The following is a 21,241-nucleotide window of genomic DNA, read 5'->3' as shown; positions in this document are numbered from 1 at the left end:
GTGTTTGGGTACCCAAAGTTCTTGTTTCTAATGCCAAAGGACCCAAAACCATTTGGGTACCTAAAGTAAAGAACTAAAATTGTTTTGTAGGTTTATGCATCCGGGGGCACAAGTTGGATCTTCGATAGCGGGTGCACAAACCACATGACAGGGGAGAAGAAGATGTTCTCCTCCTACGAGAAAAACCAAGATCCCCAACGAGCTATCACATTCGGGGATGGAAACCAAGGTTTGGTCAAAGGTTTGGGTAAAATTGCTATATCTCCTGACCATTCCATTTCCAATGTTTTTCTTGTTGATTCATTAGATTACAATTTGCTTTCCGTATCTCAATTATGTCAAATGGGCTACAACTGTCTATTTACTGATGTAGGTGTCACTATATTTAGAAGAAGTGATGATTCAATAGCATTTAAGGGAGTGTTAGAGGGTCAGCTATACTTGGTAGATTTTGATAGAGCTGAACTAGACACTTGCTTAATTGCTAAGACTAACATGGGTTGGCTCTGGCACCGCCGACTAGCCCATGTTGGGATGAAGAATCTTCATAAGCTTCTAAAGGGAGAACACATTTTAGGATTAACAAATGTTCATTTTGAGAAAGACAGGATTTGTAGCGCATGCCAAGCCGGGAAGCAAGTTGGCACTCATCATCCACACAAGAACATCATGACGAGTGACAGGCCACTGGAGCTCCTACACATGGATTTATTCGGCCCGATTGCTTACATAAGCATCGGCGGGAGTAAGTACTGTCTAGTTATTGTGGATGATTATTCTCGCTTCACTTGGGTGTTCTTTTTGCAGGAAAAATCTCAAACCCAAGAAACCTTAAAGGGATTCTTGAGACGGGCTCAAAATGAGTTCGGATTAAGGATCAAGAAAATAAGAAGCGACAATGGGACGGAGTTCAAGAACTCTCAAATTGAAGGCTTCCTTGAGGAGGAGGGCATCAAGCATGAGTTCTCTTCTCCCTACACCCCACAACAAAATGGTGTAGTGGAGAGGAAGAATCGAACTCTATTGGACATGGCAAGAACGATGCTTGATGAGTACAAGACACCGGATCGATTTTGGGCCGAGGCGGTCAACACCGCCTGCTATGCCATCAACCGGTTATATCTACACCGAATCCTCAAGAAGACATCCTATGAACTCCTAACCGGTAAAAAGCCCAATATTTCATATTTTAGAGTTTTTGGTAGCAAATGCTTTATTCTTGTTAAAAGAGGTAGAAAATCTAAATTTGCTCCTAAAACTGTAGAAGGCTTTTTACTAGGATATGACTCAAACACAAGGGCATATAGAGTCTTTAACAAGTCCTCAGGACTTGTTGAAGTTTCTTGTGACGTTGTGTTTGATGAAACTAACGGCTCTCAAGTAGAGCAAGTTGATCTTGATGAGATAGGTGATGAAGAGGCTCCGTGCATCGCGCTAAGGAACATGTCCATTGGGGATGTGTGTCCTAAGGAATCCGAAGAGCCTCCACATGCACAAGATCAACCATCTTCCTCTACGCAAGCATCTCCACCAACTCAAAATGAGGACGAGGCTCAAGTTGATGAAGGAGAAAATCAAAATGATGAGCAACCTCAAGATGACAGCAATGATCAAGGGGGAGATGCAAATGATCAAGACAAGGAGGATGAAGAACCAAGACCGCCACACCCAAGAGTCCACCAAGCAATTCAACGAGATCACCCCGTCGACACCATCCTCGGCGATATTCATAAGGGGGTAACTACTCGATCTCGTGTTGCACATTTTTGTGAGCATTACTCTTTTGTTTCCTCTATTGAGCCACACAGGGTAGAGGAAGCACTCCAAGATTCGGATTGGGTGATGGCGATGCAAGAGGAGCTCAACAACTTCACTAGGAACGAGGTATGGCATTTGGTTCCACGTCCTAATCAAAATGTTGTAGGAACCAAGTGGGTCTTCCGCAACAAGCAAGACGAGCATGGTGTGGTGACAAGGAACAAAGCTCGACTCGTGGCCAAGGGGTATTCACAAGCCGAAGGTTTGGATTTCGGTGAAACCTATGCACCCGTAGCTAGGCTTGAGTCAATTCGCATATTATTAGCCTATGCTACTTACCATGGCTTCAAGCTTTACCAAATGGACGTGAAGAGTGCCTTCCTCAATGGACCAATTAAGGAAGAGGTCTATGTTGAGCAACCTCCCGGCTTTGAAGACAGTGAGTATCCTAACCATGTCTATAGGCTCTCTAAGGCGTTTTATGGGCTCAATCAAGCCCCAAGAGCATGGTATGAATGCCTAAGAGATTTCCTTATTGCTAATGGCTTCAAAGTCGGCAAGGCCGATCCTACTTTATTTACTAAAACTCTTGACAATGATTTGTTTGTATGCCAAATTTATGTTGATGATATTATATTTGGGTCTACTAATGAATCTACATGTGAGGAATTTAGTAGGATCATGACACAGAAATTCGAGATGTCTATGATGGGGGAGTTGAAGTATTTCTTGGGATTTCAAGTAAAGCAACTCCAAGAGGGCACCTTCATTTGCCAAACGAAGTATACTCAAGACATTCTAAACAAGTTTGGAATGAAGGATGCCAAGCCCATCAAGACTCCCATGGGAACCAATGGGCATCTCGACCTCGACACGGGAGGTAAGTCCGTGGATCAAAAGGTATACCGGTCGATGATAGGTTCATTACTCTATTTATGTGCATCTCGACCGGACATTATGCTTTCCGTATGCATGTGTGCAAGATTCCAATCCGACCCTAAGGAATCTCACCTTACGGCCGTAAAACGAATCTTGAGATATTTGGCTTATACTCCTAAGTTTGGGCTTTGGTACCCTCGGGGATCCACATTTGATTTAATTGGTTATTCCGATGCCGATTGGGCGGGGTGTAAAATCAATAGAAAGAGCACATCGGGGACTTGCCAGTTCTTGGGAAGATCCTTGGTGTCTTGGGCTTCAAAGAAGCAAAATTCGGTCGCTCTTTCTACCGCCGAAGCCGAGTACATTGCCGCAGGCCATTGTTGCGCGCAATTGCTTTGGATGAGGCAAACCCTGCGGGACTATGGTTACAAATTAACCAAAGTTCCTCTTCTATGTGATAATGAGAGTGCAATCCGCATGGCGGATAATCCCGTTGAGCATAGCCGCACTAAACACATAGCCATTCGGTATCATTTTCTTAGGGATCACCAACAAAAGGGGGATATAGAGATTGCATACATTAACACTAAAGATCAATTAGCCGATATCTTTACCAAGCTACTAGATGAACAAACTTTTACCAAACTTAGGCATGAGCTCAATATTCTTGATTCTCGGAATTTCTTTTGCTAATTTGCACACATAGCTCTTAAGTATACCTTTGATCATGTCTCTTTTATATATGCTATGACTAATGTGTTTTCAAGTGTATTTCAAACCAAGTCATAGGTATATATTGAAAGGGAATTGGAGTCTTCGGCGAAAACTAAGGCTTCCACTCCACTCTATCACTCATCCTTCGCCGTCACTCCAAGCATCTCTTAGTCTTTGGTATAATCTTCACTCATATGTTTTATTTGCCAAAGGGGAGAAAATAGTTAGCAAGGGCTTATATCTCACTCAAAGTATCCGTTTTTGGCGATTCATGCCAAAGGGGGAGAAAAGTATGAGCCCAAAGCAAAAGGACCGCACCACCACCCTAATTTTAAAATGATTTTCAATTGGTAAATTTCAAATTGGTATCTCTTTGTGTTCTAAAGGGGGAGAAAGTAGTATTTTCAAAATTGATATCTTAAAACCCTCTTGAACACTAAGAGGAGAATTTATTTGAGGGGGAGTTTTGTTTTAGTCAAAGGAAAAGCATTTTAAGACAAAGGGAGAAAATTTCAAAACTTGAAAATGCTTAGCAAAATCTTACTCATTTACCTTTGACTACTTTGCAAAAAGACTTTGAAAAGGATTACAAAAAGAATTTGCAAAAACAAAACATGTGGTGCAAGCGTGGTCCAAAATGTTAAAAATAAAGAAACAATCCATGCATATCTAGTAAGTAATATTTATTGGCTCAATTCTAAGTAACCTTTGCACCTACATTCTGCAAACTAATTCAATTATGCACTTCTATACTTGCTTTGGTTTGTGTTGGCATCAATCACCAAAAAGGGGGAGATTGAAAGGGAATTAGGCTTACACCTATTTCCTAAATTGATTTTGGTGGTTGAATTGCCCAACACAAATATTTGGACTAACTAGTTTGCCCAAGTTTATAAGTTCTACACGTACCAAAGGTTCACAATAAGCCAATAAAAAGATCAAGAGAATGGGTTCAAACAAAGGAGCAAAGGGACAATCGAAGGCACCCTGGTCGGGCGCACCGGACTGTCCGGTGTGCCACCGGACAATGTCTGGTGCACCAGGGGACTCCAAGCTGAACTCTTCACCTTCGGGAATTTTTCAGAGGCGCCGCACTATAATTCACCAGACTGTCCGGTGTACACCGGACAGTGTTCGGTGCTCCAAGGGGACGCGACTCTGAACTCGCCAGCCTCGGGAATTCTCAATGGCTAGTCCGCTATAATTCACTGGACATGTCCAGTGTACACCGGACTGTCCGGTGTGACAGCTAAACAACGGCTACTTCGGCGCCAACGGTCACCTGCAGCGCATTAAATACGCGCCAGAGCACACAGAAGTCAGGCACGCGCGAAGCGGCGCACCGGACACTCTACAGTGCATGTCCGGTGCGCCACCGGACATCCAGGCGGGCCCAGCGTCAGAGCTCCAACGGTCGGAACCCTAACGTTTGGGTGACGTGGCTGGCGCACCGGACATGTTCGGTGTGCACCGGACTGTCCGGTGCACCATGCGACAGACAGCCTCCACCCAAACGGCTAGTTTGGTGGTTGGGGCTATAAATACCCCCAACCACCCCACATTCAAGTCATCCAAGTTTTCCACCTCTCAACCACTTACAAGAGCTAGGCATTCAATACAAGACACACCCAAGTGATCAAATCCTCTCCAATTCCACACAAGGCTTTAGTGATTAGCGAGAGAGATTTGTTGTGTTCTTTTGAGCTCTTGCGCTTGGATTGCTTCTTTCTTTCTCACTTGTTCTTGTGATCAAAACTCCATTGTAACCGAGGCAAGAGACACCAATTGTGTGGTGCTCCTTGCGGGGAAGTTTTGTTCCCGGTTTTGATTTGAGAAGAGAAGCTCACTCGGTCCGTGGGACCGTTTGAGAGAGGGAAAGGGTTGAAAGAGACCCGGTCTTTGTGACCACCTCAACGGGGAGTAGGTTTGCGAGAACCGAACCTCGGTAAAACAAATCCGCATGTCACACTCTTCATTCGCTTGCGATTTGTTTTGCGCCCTCTCTCTCGGACTCATTATTATTTCTAACGCTAACCCGGCTTGTAGTTGTGATTAATTTTGTAAATTTCAGTTTCGCCCTATTCACCCCCCCCTTTAGGCGACTTTCACCCGCGACGTTTCGGCCGGAAGCTCGATAGTGGAGACGGCAGGGAGCGTCCGAGAGGAGCCGGAAGCGGAGCACCACTTGCACGTGGAGAAGGCCCGCGACTCTCTACGGAGTTACTCGACCGAGGTGCTTGGCCCTCGCGTGGGCTTCCCTTTGCGTAGGGGCACCAACGAGGATTAGTCGGGACCTTGCGTGGTTCCAGATACCTCGGTAAAAATACCGGTGTCATCCACGAGAGTTTGCATCTCTACCTTGCTCTTTAAGTTTCCGCATTTATATTAAGCATTTAAGTTTCAATCTTGCCTTTCATACTTATATAGTGTAGATTGAAACTTAGCCATTACGGTAGAGATAGCAACACTTAGACAAAACCTAGTTTGCACATTCTAGTTTGATTATTTGCATAGGTTTTGCTCTAGGGATTTATTTGTGGCCTAGTTAAGTAAAAGTTTTAGAAGTCCTAATTCACCCCCCCCTCTTAGGCGTCACCCGTTTCCTACACCGATTCCACCTTCGACGCCTTCATCAACAAGTTCTATGTGACCCTCCGCCTGCAACATGCCAACGCCACGCCCGACAACCACACACGTTGTCGCGGCTAACTAGCTATCCAACTGGGACACCATTGAGGTTGAGGGAGATCGAGGGGCTATGGCGGGGGTGCTTGTGTTCGCCCAAGCGATGTGGGCACGAAGCTGGGATGATGGCGACAGTGATCGTATAGGCGAGGCAGGTGTGTGACTAGAGCGATGGCGACATTGATCATCCAAGAGAGCACGTGTGATGGTGATCACAGAGGGCTAGGGTTGGTGAGGCTAGAGACAGGTGAGGGATGAGGATGACCTAAAAACAATGCTTGTCGGATGTGATTGATTGAGAGGAGGTAAATAAAGTGATCTAGAATGTTGATTTTAATGGTGGGATTTGACTGGGGTTAATTTTTTATGTGCACCTAGTGAAGTTTTAACTAGGGTAAATAACCACAGATAATTATCCATAGAGCATGAGTATAGTGGAATTTGTTATCCACGGGTACGAGTTTGGATATAATAAGGTAACCATAGGAATTATTCGCGAGAAAGATATCAAGTATCTATACCTGTTACCCGATGGATATATGATATGTGGCCATCCGGATTCAACACACTACCATAAATTCCCATTTTTCAATTTTTCATCTATGGCATGTTGGTTGGTGCTGAAATGTCGTTTGATGCTACTAGAATAATGAAAATTTTGAATTGTGATAAGATTGTTGTTTGGTGTTAAATGGTAAAACTTTAGTGGGTGCAGGTAATGGATATATGTCGGGTAGCAGATACCCGACAGGTATGGGTATGGGTACACATCCATACACACGAGTGTTTATGTGTACGAGTGTGGGTTGATTTTTGTCTCTCGGGTATATGGGTTCACGAACCATATATCCGTGTCCTACGCGTCCAATTGTCATCTCTAGTTTTAACATGTGGGTTATATAGGAGTAGAGAGATGAGACAAGAACAAAAGGTGGTTATGCCTTATATTATGGGGCGGAGGGAGTATGTGAGGCCCACAAATCATAAACATAGATACACTCACAAATCACATGCAAATCATAAACACATCAAGTAGCCAACATAGAGGCATGTTGTCTTGTAGTTACTCACATCTATTTGAAAGCGCCTAGTTTGTAACAAACTGGTTTATAGAAACTCAGGTGCTTCCAAACAGATCAATTTATGCTTTAAATTATACAACTTGAATTTTTAGTTTATAAGAAACCAAGAAGCTATCATTCTCTAGCTAAAACCCGTTTTTGCACGGTAAATTATGTAATACACTTAGTTGGTTTGGTGAAAATTACGGTGATTACCACCACTCCTAGGCCTATACATCCTTGATTAGGAGTGGGCAAAAAAAATTGATACTCATTACCTGAATTCGAACTACTTGAACCCGCACCTGATCTACCCGAACCCAAATTACCCAAACACTAGTTCTTATTCGAGATCTGAAAACTCGAAATTATATTAGGTAAATCAGATAACATGTCCAAGTACCCGATTTACCCGAATTACCCAAAATTATATGTTATTGTGATGTGTAATATATAGTCTTATGGACTGATGACTTTATGTGAACTCTTATGACCTAATTTGTGGTATCTAATGTATCATGTTTACATGTGTGGACTTCTATTAGTTCTAAGTCTAGTTCAAACATTTATGTTTCCATTGTTCTGGGCTGTTGGTTTTGTTCTGTATCTAAGTACCATGTGGTGTGGAACTGCTAGCACTATGAATTTAATTTGTAATGTGTGAAATATGAAGATGAGATATTTGTGCAATTAGAATGGTCTATTGATGCTGTAAATTAATTATTCACTACCCTCATATTATGTTGAACTGTGATATGTCGCACTAGATGGACTCTAATGGGGTAAATTAGGATTACCTGAACCCGAATGATTGGTTACCCGAATTCTCAGGTAGCCGCTTTTTTGGTACACTTCGGATAATGATTTTCAAAATCCGAATTTTGAAAAAAAATCTGAATTATCCAACTTGAATTTTTCAGGTAACTCGAATGCCACCCCTATCCTTGGTGTTGGCACTGCCTGGTTTTAATAATTAATTTTTATTTAAAAAATTTGAATTAAATAATATGAGTTCAATATATATATTTTAAAAAAACAGTCATGAAAATAAAGGGAATAATTGAATCAATTATTTTTAAAATAGAGTAAGGGTAGATATGTCTTTGTATATAGAAAAAGTTAGAAACTAATTTACAGAAAAACTAGGTCCTAAGCATGCATCGCTATTTTTCTCATAAACCAGTTTCTATCAAACTAGGGTTAGATACTAGTTTCTTAGAAACTGTGGTTAGGGATGACAATGGAATGGGTGGAGCAAAAACCTGCCTGCATTCGCACTCGTGAAGTCTACCTAAACTCGCCCACGATTGCAACTGCGGGTGCAATTCCACACCCAGACCCATTGGGTTTCGAGTCACCGACGAGTTTTTACTCAATATAAGCTTTCGGGTTGTACGCTTTGGATTAAAGTCGGTTGATTGGATTGCTACAACTACAATCTATAGAGACAAAAACACTGTAGAAGCCGGTACGGATTAAAGACAAGCGAATAGGCTCTTTAAAACAATAATTTGGTTATGAGCAAATAAGTACTAGCAATATTTAAGTTATATCTATGGATTTTAAGCCTTCTCACGTTGAATAGCAACAAAAACATTTTATGAATCTTTAGCCAGGTTGATTATTCAAAATAATTACTATTGTCTTATAATCATTTTTGCGCAAAATAAAGAATCAACCAATTTCAGGTTGGGTGTAGCCGTGCAGGGCCACCCGCGGATCAAAATCTTCACACAAACCCATACTCACACTCGTCGGGTTGGGTACTTATCAGTTTTTAGGTTTATATGCTAAATTGCTAACCCTAGCACAACTAGCGAAGTACCCGTACATTGCTACTGTTTTCATTTATGCTTGAGTATAGAGTATAAGACACAAAGACATGCGTGTTATGTTGGCTAGGTGGGTATGAATGTGGTTTTGAAGACAACAAACATGGTTCGAATCCCCATTTATGCGTAAATTAATATTTTTACTATTTATATTTGAATTAGGAGAGCTTGACGCTGTAAGAGCGGTAAATCAGATTGGTTCTCTACGAAGGGCAGGTGGTAGAAGATGGAGTTCCCATTACAAGTCAATTCAAAGTTTGAGAAAGATGTTTGATGAACAATTTTAGTCCTACACAATATTGCAAATAGGGATGACAATGGGAAATTCCCTATCGGGGAATAGGTCCCCATCCCTGTCGCCGCGATGAAATTTTTTCCCCGCGGAGATCCCCACGAACGCTTGCAGGATACATTTCTTCTCCATCCATGTTCTCCGCAAGAATAAATATCGATCCCCGTCACCGCTTAAATTATAATTAGGACATACATCCTTTGTTATTAATGCAAAATATTATCAATTATGCACATTATCATATGTATGAAATCATTACGTGTACATCAAAGTAAACATATTTGTACAATGAGTGATCTATTGACAAGATAATTATTTAATTTTATCATTAACTAGTAAATGAAAACGTCGTCATGTGCAAGTTTAACATGTCCCCGTCGGGGGAAGAGTTTTCCCCGCTTACATTCCCATGCGAAAGAAACTTTCCCATCTCATAATGGAGGAATTCTCCATGGGGAATCGAGGATCAGGCCCCCATTTCCATCTCTAATTGCGAATGCATGTTTAGTTTCAACATATTCATGAGGTCATGCTAGGGTGCCCTTCGAATTATGATGAGCTTTGATTTTGTGTTCATTCTATATATGATGGAAAAATTATGAAGATCATTGAAGTCTTGTGCCAAATACTACAAAAGAAATCTACTGACATTTTAAATGCAAGTGGATTCTATTTCTAACATAAAGGTGTTGCTTTGTGATTTGAGATTTTAGGGCTAGGAACCTCTTCTTGAGCATGTCCAATCTTTTTGTGAGAAACATGAGATCGATATCACAGACATCAACCATAGGTATGTGCTAAAAATTCTTATGTGAGATGGTGCTATATTGCTATATCATTCTTGTTATGTCTAAATAAAGTATAAGACTTATTTATACATGTATTACAAACAACATATATGTTGATGTGACTAAATCTCAAAATAAACATGAAAATACCATGGTTTTCATTATTCTAAAATGGATGTGTTCAATGTTGCAATTGATCAAAAATTGTCTAAGTTGGAAGATAGGTTTGATTCTCAAGCAACTGAGTTGTTGGACCTTTGTACTTCCTTGGATCCAAGACATTTCAAAGATATGCACTCTCGTAGAGAAGTACTACCCTTCTGATTTCTCAAGTCAAGAAATATCTCAATTGGAGTGCCAATTACCCCATTATCAAATTGATGTGCGCAACCATCCAGATTTAAAAATGCTACCATCCCTTGTTGACTTGACATGTGGGCTAGTTAAAACAGGTAAGAGTGCTTCTTATCCAATGGTGTAAAGGTTGCTGGGATTAGTCATAACTCTTCTAGTATCGATGCCAATGCCAACCACTGAGAGAGCTTTTTCAGCCATGAATCTTGTTAAGACACGTCTCCAAAATAAAATTGGAGTTGCCTTTCTACGAGATTTCTTTGTTGTTTACATTGAAAACGAGTTGGCTGCGGCGATCAGTTCTAATGATATCAAATGATATCATTGGTTCCTATGACCTTGCTAGTTCTCGAAAAAGTAAATTCAAGTTGATAAATGTGTTACTCTTTTCTTCGATAGAAGCTAGAACTTATTAAACATGTGTTATCTTTTTATCTCAAAACATATGTTGGCATATTGTTATTTTTGATAAGGCATTAAGTGATTCTATATATCTTAGCGCTGCATCTTTTTGCACTATGTTTTTATGTTGATAACTAACATTTGAAGGATTGGTCCCCCCATTGAAATTATGGCTTCTTCCCTGTAAATATCATCATGCAAGTCAACTTTATCATAAAGAATATTAAGTGAATCATATTGTATGTTATAGGTAAATAAGTTAAAGGTTTCGCTAATATTTTCTCTATCATAGTATGGTTGGTGGAATCATACCAGCAAATGAGGCATGCCATACCCTCAGTAGCTGTCAAAACGCAAGTAGGGCTCACTTTGTCAGAACCACTGCTTTCGATGGCCCAAGCTTCGGAGACAACCTTTGGCCCTAGCTAGAGGCGAAGCTTAGGGGTTGTTGTTTTCTATTAAGGTGCCATAACATGCCTAAAGTTAGTCACTCAAATTGAAGAACTAGACAGAAAAGTTAGGTAAGTTGTGTCAGCTTAGGTAAAAACCATGCCTTTAATGTCTGCTTGTCATTGTCTGGCACACGAGGTGAACGGGAGAAGCAAAACAACAGACATATGTGAACCGCAAGCGCAAGGGAGGAACTCCGCTTCCTCCTCCGCGCGCTACTGAGCCCACTCCATCAACACGAAGTGAACGTATCAGCAGGTTGATTTTTATTTGTGTTGAACATGCTACTGTTATTGCTTTGGCTCATGGATGGGCGGGCACTACTTTGTTCATAACCAACAAAGAAAATGTACTTCTTTTCCGGGTGGTTCATGGATGGACACTACTTTTTTCTGCAAAAGGGGATGCCTACATTCTTTGGCTGTTTAGGAGCTCTAGAAAATTTGGAAGGGTGTTCCAAAAAATTGTGGAGTTGAAATTGTAAACCTTTAGAATACATTTAGATAAGTTATTTTGTTTACTATTTAGATTAAAAATATTTATAAAACTATTTAAATTGATATTATAAACTACAGCATCCCAAACACCCCTTTGTATATACAAATGTACCCGCAATGCAAACGATGCAAAAAAATGGCAACGTGCTATGGCATTCTTTTGAACAGAATTCTTTAGCATTTTCACGCACTGAAGCGTTTATGTCCTCATCTGTTACCACAACAGGCTACCGTTGTGTCCTGAAGCAAGATATTCCTAGCTATTCTTGGGTTTTCTGTTCCTAACCGTGAAATGCCAATAAGATTGACTCTAGCACGTAGGAGAGCACCAAAACAACAAAACTGTGGAATTCTATAATATATCAAAGTAAACATGTTTCAGGAAACGTCTGGTGTTAAAATTGCACCGGGGCTGTATTTACCAGCACATCCGTGCTTCTACGTAAACACTATATAACAATTATAAGCAGTTTCAATTGCAACCATATAAACACTTTGAAGGAGCGTCAGTGCCTTCAACTAGTTCACTGACCCATCTTGATCTTTATTTCAGTTGTGCAGATATCTATATTTGCATTACTCCAAAGTCTCGAACAAACTCCAACTCTCCATGTTTGCCTCCAAATTTTCCTGCCAATTAGGAATATATCAGAAAATGACATGTAGCAAAAAAAAATGTTTGAGTAGGTGCTACACACACAGGATATACAGACACAACAGAGTTCAGATTCCTGGCACCCAGCTCTCTGGTTTCAGGACCACATGATTCCCCCATAGAATTTAAACCTCCATGCTTATTTTCTTTATTCCAGATAAGATTGCCAGCAGCTGTATACGAGGCGTAATTTTCTACGAAAAGGGGTGTGCAAATCACCTATTCTCATATTCACAGATGCTATGCAATCCTACACAAGGACGTGAAAAGCGGCGGCAAGCACATTTTTCGCAGAGGTGCATCCAGTTCAATTATAAAGATCAGGTAACAAAAGCTGTGCTTTATAATATTCTTGAAAACATGTTTCATCACAGCTCTAAACAGAAATGTGCATACAATAGATTTCGAGTCATCAGAGAATCGAGCTCCATATGTCGACTCTGAATTTCCTCTCTTTTGGGTGCGGCGTGCATTCGCCTTTTCTTCATAAAAATCAAAATCATCCAGAATTGATGTTCCCTGAGGCTGTTCCTTGAAAATTTTCAACATTTGCACACCTTGCGGCAACCCAATCTACATTAAAAAAAGTGCCAAAATGTTACAAAATTATGCCATAAAAACATATGATGAGATAGCTTTTGATGTTTATTAGAGCATTCATAATCAAATGGGAAAATCTTAGAGCATCAGGTTTACTCGTGTTTGTGTTTGCTCACAGGAGAGCATTTGGAGCTATGCGGATGTGCCGCAGGCCAACACATGGCTATGCCTATTTTGCATAAAAACCCTCAATCTTGAGGTACTGACAAAATCCGTGCGACTCCTCGCGCTGGCAGCCCAGGAGCGCCGACGTGTTCATCACATCGATGTAAAGTCGGCGTTCCTTAACGGCGACTTAAAGGAGGAGATCTACATACACCAGCCACCAGAATTTGAGATCCCTAGCAAAGAGGGCAAGGTGTTGTGCCTGCGCAAGGCTCTCTGTGGCTTGCGACATGCACCGAAAGCGTGGAATGCCAAGCTGGATTCCATGCTCAAGGGGATGGGCTTCATGCCAAGCCCGCACGAGGCGGCCATCTATCGGCGGGCAATGAAGGAAATGCCCTGCTGGTGGATGTCTACGTCGACGACTTAGTGATCACCGACGCCAAGGATGCAGAGGTGGCAGTGTTAAAGGAAGAGATGAAGGCCACCTTCCAGATGAGTGACCTGTGGCATCTCTCATACCTGGGGATTGAGGTGCACCAGGGTGACTCCGAGATCACACTTCGATAGACTGCCTACACCAAGCGCATTGTTGAGCTGACTGGGCTCACCAATTGCAACCCAGCACTCACTTCGATGGAGAGGCTAAAGCTGAGTCGCGACAGCTAAACGAAGGAGGTGGACGCTACACAGTATCAGCGTCTTGTGGGGAGCCTTCGCTACCTCGTCCACATACAGCCGGACTTAGCATGCTCCGTCGACTACGCTAGTCAGTTCCTGCAGCGACCGACGACGGAGCACGAGCAGGCTGTGCAAAGGATCGTTCGCTACGTTACGGAAACTCTCGACCACGGTCTCTACTACCTAAGGTGCCCTGGGGAGAGGCACACCTTGTCGGGTACAGCGACAGTGACCACGCCTGCGACATCGACACAGCAAGAGCACAAGCGAGATCCTCTTCTTCCTCGGCAAGTGCCCCATCAGCTGGCAGTCGATCAAGCAGCAGGTGATGGTCATGTCTAGCTGCGAGGCTGAGTACATAGCGGCCTCAACCGCTTCAACTCAGGCGCTTTAGCTTGCTCGACTGCTCGGTGATCTCCTCGGGAGAGACACTAGAGCGGTGGGACTCAGGGTGGACAACCAGTTCGCTCTGGCGTTGGTCAAGAACCTCATGTTCCATGAATGGAGCAAGCACATCCGAGTGAAGTAACACTTAATCCATGACTGCTTGGCAGAAGGGGACATCAAGGCACGCTGCATCAACACCAAGGATTAGCTTGCGGACCTGCTCACTAAGCCCCTTGGGAGGATCAAGTTCCTTGAGCTGTGCTCCAGGTCCGGGATGGACCAACTGTCCAACAAGACAACACACAAGACTTAGAGGGAGAATTGTTGGAATAAGTCTCGTGGCCTGTAGGAAGTGGCCTGTAGGAAGGACAGCAGCATCTGTTGTTGGTCTTTGCTGCAATGGACAGCAGCAGTACTTTTGGTCTTTGCTTTAGGACAGCATCTCCTTTTGTGGAGGCGTAGGACAACAGTCAAAACTGGTTGTTGTGGAGGAGTAGCACAGCATGCAGGACAGCACCTTTCCTTACTGCAGTTTTTGACTGCTTTAAGGACAGCAGGTTGGGTAGAGGACAGCAGTGCATTGCTGCAGTTCTTTTGACTAGAGGACATCATCTTCGTGTAGTGGTTAGTGTAGATTGTAGGACAACATAATCGCATCTATAGAAAGCATATGTTGCAGCCCCTTGGCCCTTAGACTATAAATATGTAGATTGTAGGACAACATATCCCAACCCTTAGATGTGTATGTCATTGTGTAGTGTTTGAAGAAGTAAACAAAAATTGCCCCAACTTGTAGTGCCATCCTTTTAATGAGAGTAAAAGTCACGTTGCTTACAAATTGGATGGAATTGAAAAAAAAAATTGAAGAATTTTGACTTGTTAGGGATTTAAACCCACTCAATCTCGTCCAATCCACATGGATTGACATCGAAACGAACAGACCCAGTCTCAACATCTGGCACGGTGGAGTTTCCACTGCGGGCGATGTTAGACTGTTTGTATGTGTTTGAGTGTTATGGGCCTAGAGCCCAGTCCATGTAACCCACTAGGGCACTAGGGTTGGGTATATAAAATACTACAGCCCACTATCAATGAATTAGGGTTTTCACTCTCCAACGGAAACTAATATTAGTTAATGCTTTTCCTGTAAAATTACCAAATGATTCATCACTTTTCATGTAACAGATTCTTTTTAGCTTCTATGTTCTCCCAATCCCCAATGTGTTAATATAAGAAAATAACTTCATTTGCCAAAAAAAAGAACAGTGGGGTATCTAAAATTCAGAACGATAAGCTAGAAGCTTGATACCTCCTGTGTGTCCCTGCTAAAAGTAACAATCCTGTTGTCATTGTTTTCAAGAATTATATGTTTGAACAACCGATTTGGAATATCCTTTATAATATGCCATTTTATAGGGAAAAAGCCACTCCATTTATCTTCTTCCCAAAAATCCATGGTCTTCTTGAAATCAACAGGACCTAACATTTCAGCCAAACCTACGAACTGTCCACTGGTGTTAACCTGGAAAAAACGAACATGAGGAACATAAATATATTGAAATTTAGAAATTAATAAAAATAGGCATTGAACTGCTTCACTTATTCTAATGGCAGAACAGTCTGATCCAGAATAAGGTTAAAGTAGTCCTCTAAGAAAATCAACTACAAAAAATGGCCGCAATTAATACAGAAACGAAACAATGATAGCAACAAATACCATAAAAAGTAGCACGAAACAATCTTTTCATGCTCGTAAGTAGCAACTGGCCGACAACAATCTTTTTTTTCTTTTGAGTCCTATGTTTATGTGGGGAAAAACTATACAATTATCCTAAGAAACCTTCAATAGGGTGCAGATTCGAAAAGGGAAAAAATGAAGCAGGTTGTCTAAGGAATCTAGACTACAGTTTTCTTTAATGATGTCACAAGTCTTTGTTAGTAATCTGTAAGAAAAAATGAACTACTAACGTGCCTTCTTTATCCTTGGGTAGCATCGTAGAGGACCACTAAATAATAGAGACAACTACTAATCATCTAAAACTTTGTAACTTAATACACCCTCAGAGAAGCAATGATGTCTCAATTAAGTATCTTAAGCAGTGATGTCTCAAAAATTGATTTTACAAGATATTAGGATCACTGGCCTCTAATATACAAATCATAGTAGTCTTTGCTGCTACAAGTACAACTGTTACAACCTACAAACAGGCAAAAAGATAATAAATAATTTGAAGAAAGCATTTTATCCTTATCCTTACTGACCGAGAAGAATAGGAAGACAGGGCACCTTTCCCCACTGTCCATTAAATTTTGAGCTTCATGGTATGCAGCATCCAGCTTATTGTTCCCATTTGGTGTACTTGCCCAAACGTTGTATTTGATACCTTTATGAATGTCATCTTCACTATATGACTTTATCATAAAAAACTTGGCCTGATTATATTGAACTGAAAAATCTGATCTATTATACTGATTTCTACGGATCAATGGACTTGTGATATCTTTCACAGTGGAGGATACTGAAGCATTGTTCAATTTATTTGCCCTCGGCCCACGAACTTGGTCCATTAAATCCTCAGAATTTCTCCAGCGATTACCTTTCATATTGATCCTATGTTGGTCACTACAGTTTCTGTTAATCATCCTAGGTTTTGCAAAGGTATGTTTGCTTGTGATAACTTTGGCTTGCTCGTTGGTATTAATCCTGGAAAAACAATTCCTTGAGTGACCATTGCCATGAGAAGTACCTTGCTGGTATCTTGACGGTATACGTGCCTCAGCATCATGGCACCAATTACCAGAACGCAAATGGGTCCTATCTCGGTAACCATAGTGAAGAGAGAGTGACGGGATCTCATCACCATAGTCGGGTCTCCTTGAGGACAGTGCGGTTTGAGGACCATAGTGCCACTGACTTGAGCGTGAAGGTGCCACGTTATACTTCTTCCTAGATAAAGAAGGGATCTCATCGCCATACTGCAGGCCTCTTGATACTGAAGGACCTTCATCCTCAAAGCACCATTGAAATGGAACATGATTGATCTCATCTGCATGGTGGAACCCTCTGGCATATTGAACCATCTGTTTCAACAAGAACTTGTCACGATGAAATATGGATACACAGAAAAAGGTTAGCTGTTATACTTGCGGCAGATAAAAACACAGGCATAAGTTGACATTTTAGTAGTCAGAATGATGAACAGATATACCTCTTTGCATTTTTCTACAGATCGACCATTACGGCTTGAAAATAAAGTAAATTGGTCTGATCTTCTGTTGGAATGTTCTGAATGACCCAAACCGTGATCAAGTTCAACTGCTCCTGGACACTTCCGCATGCAAGGAGCAGCAGTAGGATAAGACGAAAGATAATCTGGACTTGCACTGAGGGTGCTGGATTTGATTTTGGTTCTCATTGTCCCTAATGCATCTGGGCTACTTGATGCTGCTTCTAATGCAGAAGCCTTCTCAAAAGAACAGTCTGAAGTAGAAAATTGTAGCTTCTGCCTATGATAATCTCTTCCCATTGGCAATGGATCCTTCAAACATGCATGTGACCCAAGTTCAGTAACATATTTGGTGTCGGCAGACTGTGCTCTATAATCCTGAGAAGGAAAGATTTGTTCAAATAGAGAGTGAACAAGAGTTTAATATAGATCCCGAGAACTTTATCCACAAATTGCATTGCTGAATCTAAAACTGTAAAACATACATGTCATGGTACATAGCTCTTGAGTAAAAAATTTATTCGCTGATCTATCTAAACCACAGATATTACTGGCTGAGTAGCCTTGGACATATGACATATAAAATGAAACTAGTAAAGAGTGATATTCAACAAGTGAACATAAGAAGTGCACCAAGAATTCAAGAAATAGTTCAGATGTGAATGTAACTGTTTATCTTTTTCTTAAACCAAGCTGATTTTCTGAATTTCTATGCGAAAAAAAACTGAAGTGTTTGAACTCGTCCAGAACTATCTAGTGAATGCTTTATTCAGCATTTTTGCTGAATTATTTCATATTTGAACCTTGAAATGTTTAGTCATTTTATAGTTTGCATGACTAGGCAAGATGTCATAAGGACACAGCATTGTAACAGAAAAGGGAAAAGGATAAACATAATCAAGAGAAAGCCTGTACCAAATGTGACAAATCCCTCTTTGCCTGAGACAGCAAATGGCCATCTTCTTCAAATTTCATACTGCCCCCTACAGAATGAAACAAAAAATGGGTGGCAAATAAACACAAACCCAACAGAACCTCACTAATAGAATTTGGTTTACTTGGAAACTACCAGAACACATACATAACTGATATGAAGAGCATGGATCTTGCTCGAAAATCACATCCTTCCCAATGGAAGTAATATTTTTTGTTTCTGCTTTCCTTACTGTTTCTGGTGGATCAGAAACCTCCTGCATCTGTCAAGAAAAAAACAAGCACGTGAGAACTGACAAATAAAATGGCTAGTCCTGATTCCTGAATATGTTGTTACTTCTCACCTATCACAAGCTAACATGTAGGGTCAAAAAATGAGCCATGGAAGCAACATGTAATTGGACTGGTTACTTCTAAACTATCACACGCCGACATTTAAGGTAAAAAAACTGAGCCACGGAATCAGCATGTAATCGGATCCTTTGCTTCTTAAATATCACAAACCAACATTTATAGTCAAAAAACTGGTATGTGGAATCGGCATGTAATCGTACCGGTAGCTTCTCAACTGGCAGAACCAACCATTTAAGGTAAAAAAATGAGCTGTGGAATCGGCATGTGATTGGACCGGTTACTTCTCACTATCACAAGCCAACATTTAATGTCAAAAAACCAAGCCATGGAATCGGCATGTAAACAGACTGCTGTCTACCTTTAACTATGTGTTTGGCTTCAAGGATGGAAGGGGATGGGATCACCCCATTTGAGGAATATACCCCGAAGATGTGGGACAGAGCCAGCCGTCTGAATCGAAGGCATGGGGACATCCCTGAATCCCTCTTGGTCTTTGTCAAACGCTGTCACATCTGATCCTCCACGCGTGCAGGCGAGATACAGGCAGTGCAAGGGTTGGGGGGGCATGGCTCCAGCATGGTGAGGCAGCAGCACGGCTCCACAAAGGGGAGGCACACTTTGGTGTGGACGACGCGAACAGCACGGATCCACAATGGGGAGGGGCAATGGGAAGTGGCGTGCTTCCTGTGGCAGACCTAGTTGGGTATGCCTCGGGGTGGTAATGGATTACGATCCAAATGCTTCTTCACAAAATGGTAGGGCCCGAAATAAATATTAGTTCAAAAATGAATAAAAATAGGGTCCGGTCCTTAAATCTTATAGTGTGAAATTTAGAGCCCATTGTCACCCATAGGTATGCCCGTACCGTAGAAAATATTTAGTTAAAGATATGAAAAGTTCAGAAGGGCTTAAATAAAGGGCACATAGAGTTCAAACTAAGGTGTCACGTAACAAAGAGATATAGCAGAATATTGGAAGGAAATTACAAATTAATTCTAACTTTTCCGGTCCCTAATGGCTTGATAGCGGATTGATGATGTCATTATCCTTGACTTGCAAAAATAATTCACGCTCAATGTGACCTACCAATCATTAAAGTATTGGACTCCCATCGTATTTCTCAACTTGTTCTTCTCACACAATTCATTCATTACTGAAAACACACTCTCTGGTACCAGTTGGTACAACTAACACTAACAATTTGTCTACAGTTTCCACATAGATTTGAGATCAATCGACATTGACTTCTTCAATTTTTAAAGAACTGAGGCTATCAACTACTAAACTACCTACCAACAAAACAAGAACTCATCAAGGATTGTTTTACAGAACATTGCAAAGATCAAAGGTAAAGGGCGCGCGGGAGGAGGAGGGGGGGGGGGGGGGGGGGGGGGGGGGCATTTGATTACCTCTAAAGCAAGAAACCAAATCGGCCGGCAACGGCAAGGATGGGTTTGACTGGAGGCCCCTAGCGCTCTACCTGGGCCTGGGCAGTAGGTCGCTGGAGGTCGTCGGCCTCGATCGAGGCTGCGAGGCCGATGCGACGAGGGTAAGGGCGGGAACGAGGTCGAGCCGCCCAACAGGCCGCGGGTGGCCAGCGGAAGTGCGTAGCTGAGTCGGGCGAGACGCGCCTGGAGCACCGGCGCAGGGCGATGGGGGGGCAGGCGGACGGCGGCACGACGGTGTGCGCTGCGGGCTCCCGCTGCCCTAGGGTGCCGTTCCGCTTTGTGATTGCTGCCTTGCTCGATGTCAAGAGGAATATATGGACCCCGCAAGGACAGGTAGGACATTAAATCACCAGACTCCTACTCATAAACATATCCACGTATCCGAACTCGACTTCGGGTACAACATTCTTGACCCGACTGTACAGTCACGTCACAGGACACAATTCAGCATGCATATTGCATAGTTTCATCAACATACCAGGGCCAGGCGGACTGACGTGCAGCGAGCAGAGCAACCAAGCGACGGCTCGGCGTGCAGGGAGCAGGGCAACCTGATGGCAGCACGGCGGGGGGGGGGGGCGGAAGTGGGGAGGCGGCCGACGGCGCACAGGGAGCGGTAGGCGGCGGCCAACACGACTGCAAGTGGAGAGGTGGTCGACGGCGCACAGAGAGCGGCGGCTGAGCCTCTGCGGCTCCGTAAGGGCCAAGGGGCAAGGGCAAACGATTAGAGATTAGATAGCATTGGGGGTTAGAGTTTGGGTAAATGATTTGAGACGGAGACGGAGAGGGAGAGGAGAGAGGACGCACCAGGAGGCAGCAACGATGGATTGTGCGATGGCGGCGCCTGCGATCGTCGCTCTGCAGTCGCGTGGAGAAGAGTAGGGTGGAGTCGCGTGGTGGACACGGCCGTCGCGTTGAGGGATCTGACTGCGCCGTAAACCGAGCGGTGCCGGTAATGAGATGCAATGGGACGCAGCCGACTCCCACCACCGTGATGGATCACGGACCGTCCGAAACAAACAAAAGGAACAGGTCAGGTTACGGACCAAAATAAGCCTAACCAAATAGATCCTTAAAGTTTGTAGCTTTTTTTCTTTTTTTTACTTTTGTGTTTTTTGTGTTCCGCTGTTTGGGCT

At 42.5% G+C, this 21,241-nt stretch overlaps 1 protein-coding gene across 8 annotated transcripts; it reads right to left on the bottom strand.

The window, feature by feature from the left end:
• Positions 1-12,045: 12,045 nt before the first annotated feature.
• Positions 12,046-21,036, bottom strand: LOC100193484 (uncharacterized). 8 transcript variants are annotated; one of them, XM_035962049.1, is made up of 9 exons: positions 20,913-21,030; positions 20,584-20,791; positions 18,452-18,566; positions 18,286-18,353; positions 17,353-17,748; positions 16,406-17,224; positions 15,453-15,665; positions 12,767-12,943; positions 12,047-12,345 (listed from the first exon to the last, which is right to left on the bottom strand). In XM_035962049.1, the coding sequence occupies exons 3-9, from the start codon at positions 18,564-18,566 to the stop codon at positions 12,292-12,294; spliced, it is 1,842 nt and encodes a 613-aa protein (XP_035817942.1). In that variant the 5' UTR covers positions 20,584-20,791; positions 20,913-21,030; the 3' UTR covers positions 12,047-12,291. The 8 variants fall into 8 exon arrangements, with proteins under 8 accessions (XP_035817941.1, XP_035817939.1, XP_035817942.1 ...); XM_035962048.1 differs by having other exon boundaries at positions 12,046-12,943; positions 20,913-21,036; XM_035962050.1 differs by lacking the exon at positions 20,913-21,030 and having other exon boundaries at positions 20,584-20,838.
• Between the last annotated feature and the right edge of the window lie 205 nt (positions 21,037-21,241).

Source organism: Zea mays, chromosome 9 (genome assembly GCF_902167145.1).
Source record: "Zea mays cultivar B73 chromosome 9, Zm-B73-REFERENCE-NAM-5.0, whole genome shotgun sequence".
NCBI classification, from domain to species: Eukaryota; Viridiplantae; Streptophyta; class Magnoliopsida; order Poales; family Poaceae; genus Zea; species Zea mays.
The sequence above is the reverse complement of the archived record's forward strand: the minus strand, read 5'-3'. Positions and strand labels throughout refer to the sequence as shown.